The following is a 2,500-nucleotide window of genomic DNA, read 5'->3' on the forward strand; positions in this document are numbered from 1 at the left end:
GTAACCACCCTTCTGCTGCTTAGTTACCACGCAAATAGTAGAATCCGTGCTTTTTCAACCTTACCTGTATGAGCAGTTTGACGTAGAGCAGCGGGTGGGTGATGGCTGTGACACCCGCTCCGAGCAAGATGACAGCCGTGTCTGCATCCACGGAGCTCGGGCCGCTGCCATCACGGGGGGATAACGGCTCCGGTCGGTCCTGTGCCTCACCGGATACATTCTCAGGAGTAGCCATGACCTCCACCGGCCAAAAGTGTGGTACAGTCTAACTATAAACACAATTTAATGTCGCGAACTCAAACAGTGAGAAACGAACGCCTACACTGAGGGAGCAACGCGTTAGCAGCTGATGCTACTTTGAACTGTAGCATTGTATCAAAATAAGAGTACTAAACGGTCAGAAAGTTGAAAGGACGGTGTAGTCAGGGAAGGGTTGGTGTTTGTGAGCTAGCTTTTTCCTTTTGATGGCGTGTATACAGATTTGCCTCATGTAGGCCGAAACAAAGCAAAATTGGAATGCATTTGTGTGATATACTACTGTTCAATATTAACGCCTGGTTGGCCTTTAACTCACGTGCCATTGAACTGTACTTTCAGCAGCTGCTTATTAAAAGATAACTTTAAGTGCACAGGTTCTGGGTCTGCCCCCCCCCCCCCCCCCCCCCCCCCACACACACACACACACACACTGATAGAGATTATTTCCAAACAAGGTTAATGACTTAAGAATATAATAATCAAGGGCCTTGTATTAATATATTCCTTGTATGAATCACGCGCTTATGAAAGCAGGAGCATGGTTTTTCTCTGTGTGTGTAACTAGAATATTAGGTGCCACTAAGTCTGCATATGAACAAGAGCATGTTTAGACCAGAGGAGATAAGAAAGGAACTGTGCTTCTTCCGACCTTGTGCAAAACTGCCATCCTTGCAAGACAGGGAGCCTCGGACGTGAGAAATCCACCACGTGGTTAACCCTGCTGAAAGCTAAACATCTGACTATATAAACCTTGTGTGAAGGGTTTATCAGCCCTTCACTGTCAGCCTCGGCTGGGAGGGGAGCCCGATTGCAATTGTCTTTGTTTGTTTGTCTAATAAATATACTTCCATACAGCTCCGGAGTCCTGAGTTAACACACACACACACACACACACACACACACACACACACAGGTTCTGTCCAACAATGGCAAATTATTCTTTTCAGTGCTGTAGTTGAGACAGAGAACATAGTCCTGGAAGTATGTGGGGTGACTTCAGTGGAAACTTGTTTTTTTTTTTACCTGCTTACCATCATGACTTCAGAGTGGCTTTAGCCAATAGGTAGTCCAGTGTATATCCACTTATTTTCCGGTCAGCATTGAGTAGGCTAGCCTACCCACTTCTCAAAACAGAGCGTTTATCCTGTGCTGTATGGGCTGTTTAAAAATAATCAAGAGTATACCCACTTCTCCAGCCAGGGACCACTACACCACTGGGTTTAGCAGGATACACATTGTGCAAAAATATGTAGAGTACACAACAACGGCTTTTATTTTGATATACACACTCAAGCGACATCGTACCAGTACGCGCGCACACGGGAAGTCGCCCCTTCAATCAAAAGACACAGTGGCATCAAGGGGCTTTATCCCCCGCGTCGTGATGGTCGTGAATACGTCCGTAAGAGCAGAGTTCGGGGAGTTCAAGAGGCTTTGATGTCCCTATAAAAGACCCACTTGCGAAGGAAAGCTTCCTTGTAAATCTATTGGGGAGCGCCCAACAGAGAGTTTGAATGGATGTATAGGGAGTAATAAATAGCCTATAGCCGACTTTATGATGTTTTGTCGTATAAACCTGTTATAATATGTATTAAACTGTTCTTTTTAAATCATTAAGAGATAAAGACAGCTATGTCCTTCTGTTCCAATCAGTAGGTTTAGACATTACTCTCTATTACTCCATTAGAAGTGTAGTCCCTATGTGCCAGGTCAGTCGTGCCCCCACAAAAAAATAAAAGCTATGTAGTTTAATAACTAAAAAGCAAACAGGCGGTGAAGCCAAATTTATGCGTCACTGAGTAAGCATAGTCTGCCTGCAGATGCGGAGCTGGACCTCTAGGTGGCGCAACACAAGGCTATGCCGGGGAACTGATTCGGATCTGTGCACCATCCAACACAATGGACATGCAGCCTACCCAATCATTGACAATATAATTAATCTTCTACTGATTATGCCCGTCTCGACTGCTTCGGCAGACAGATGTTTCATCTGCTTGACACGTGTAAAGTCAAAACTGAGGATAAGCAATAACCGAGACATTGGCTCTAATAACAAGTCTGGCTTAATTGAGGATTATATGAATCCAAGAATCCTGTCCGATCTGATTTGGAATCATACAAGAAGCACACCGAGTTGAATAAAACACTTGAACAAAAACTGACAATTCTAACTATCATGACTATTTAATAATATAATACTCACACCCTTTTAAATATGTATATTCGATTTGGTTTATGGTCA

The 2,500-nt window shown here is 44.0% G+C and overlaps 1 protein-coding gene across 1 annotated transcript in view; it reads right to left on the bottom strand.

The window, feature by feature from the left end:
* Positions 1-235, bottom strand: part of LOC308361046 (mitochondrial carrier homolog 1-like) — a gene marked incomplete at both ends in the record, with an annotated part of 8,285 nt that extends 8,050 nt beyond the window's left edge. Inside the window, one exon of the mRNA XM_080833292.1 lies at positions 65-235. Coding sequence (XP_080689418.1) covers positions 65-235 — 171 coding nt within the window. The remainder of the gene's footprint in view (positions 1-64) is intronic.
* Between the last annotated feature and the right edge of the window lie 2,265 nt (positions 236-2,500).

The sequence above is a fragment of the Sprattus sprattus genome (assembly GCF_963457725.1).
Source record: "Sprattus sprattus genome assembly, chromosome: 2".
In the NCBI taxonomy this organism is placed as follows: Eukaryota; Metazoa; Chordata; class Actinopteri; order Clupeiformes; family Clupeidae; genus Sprattus; species Sprattus sprattus.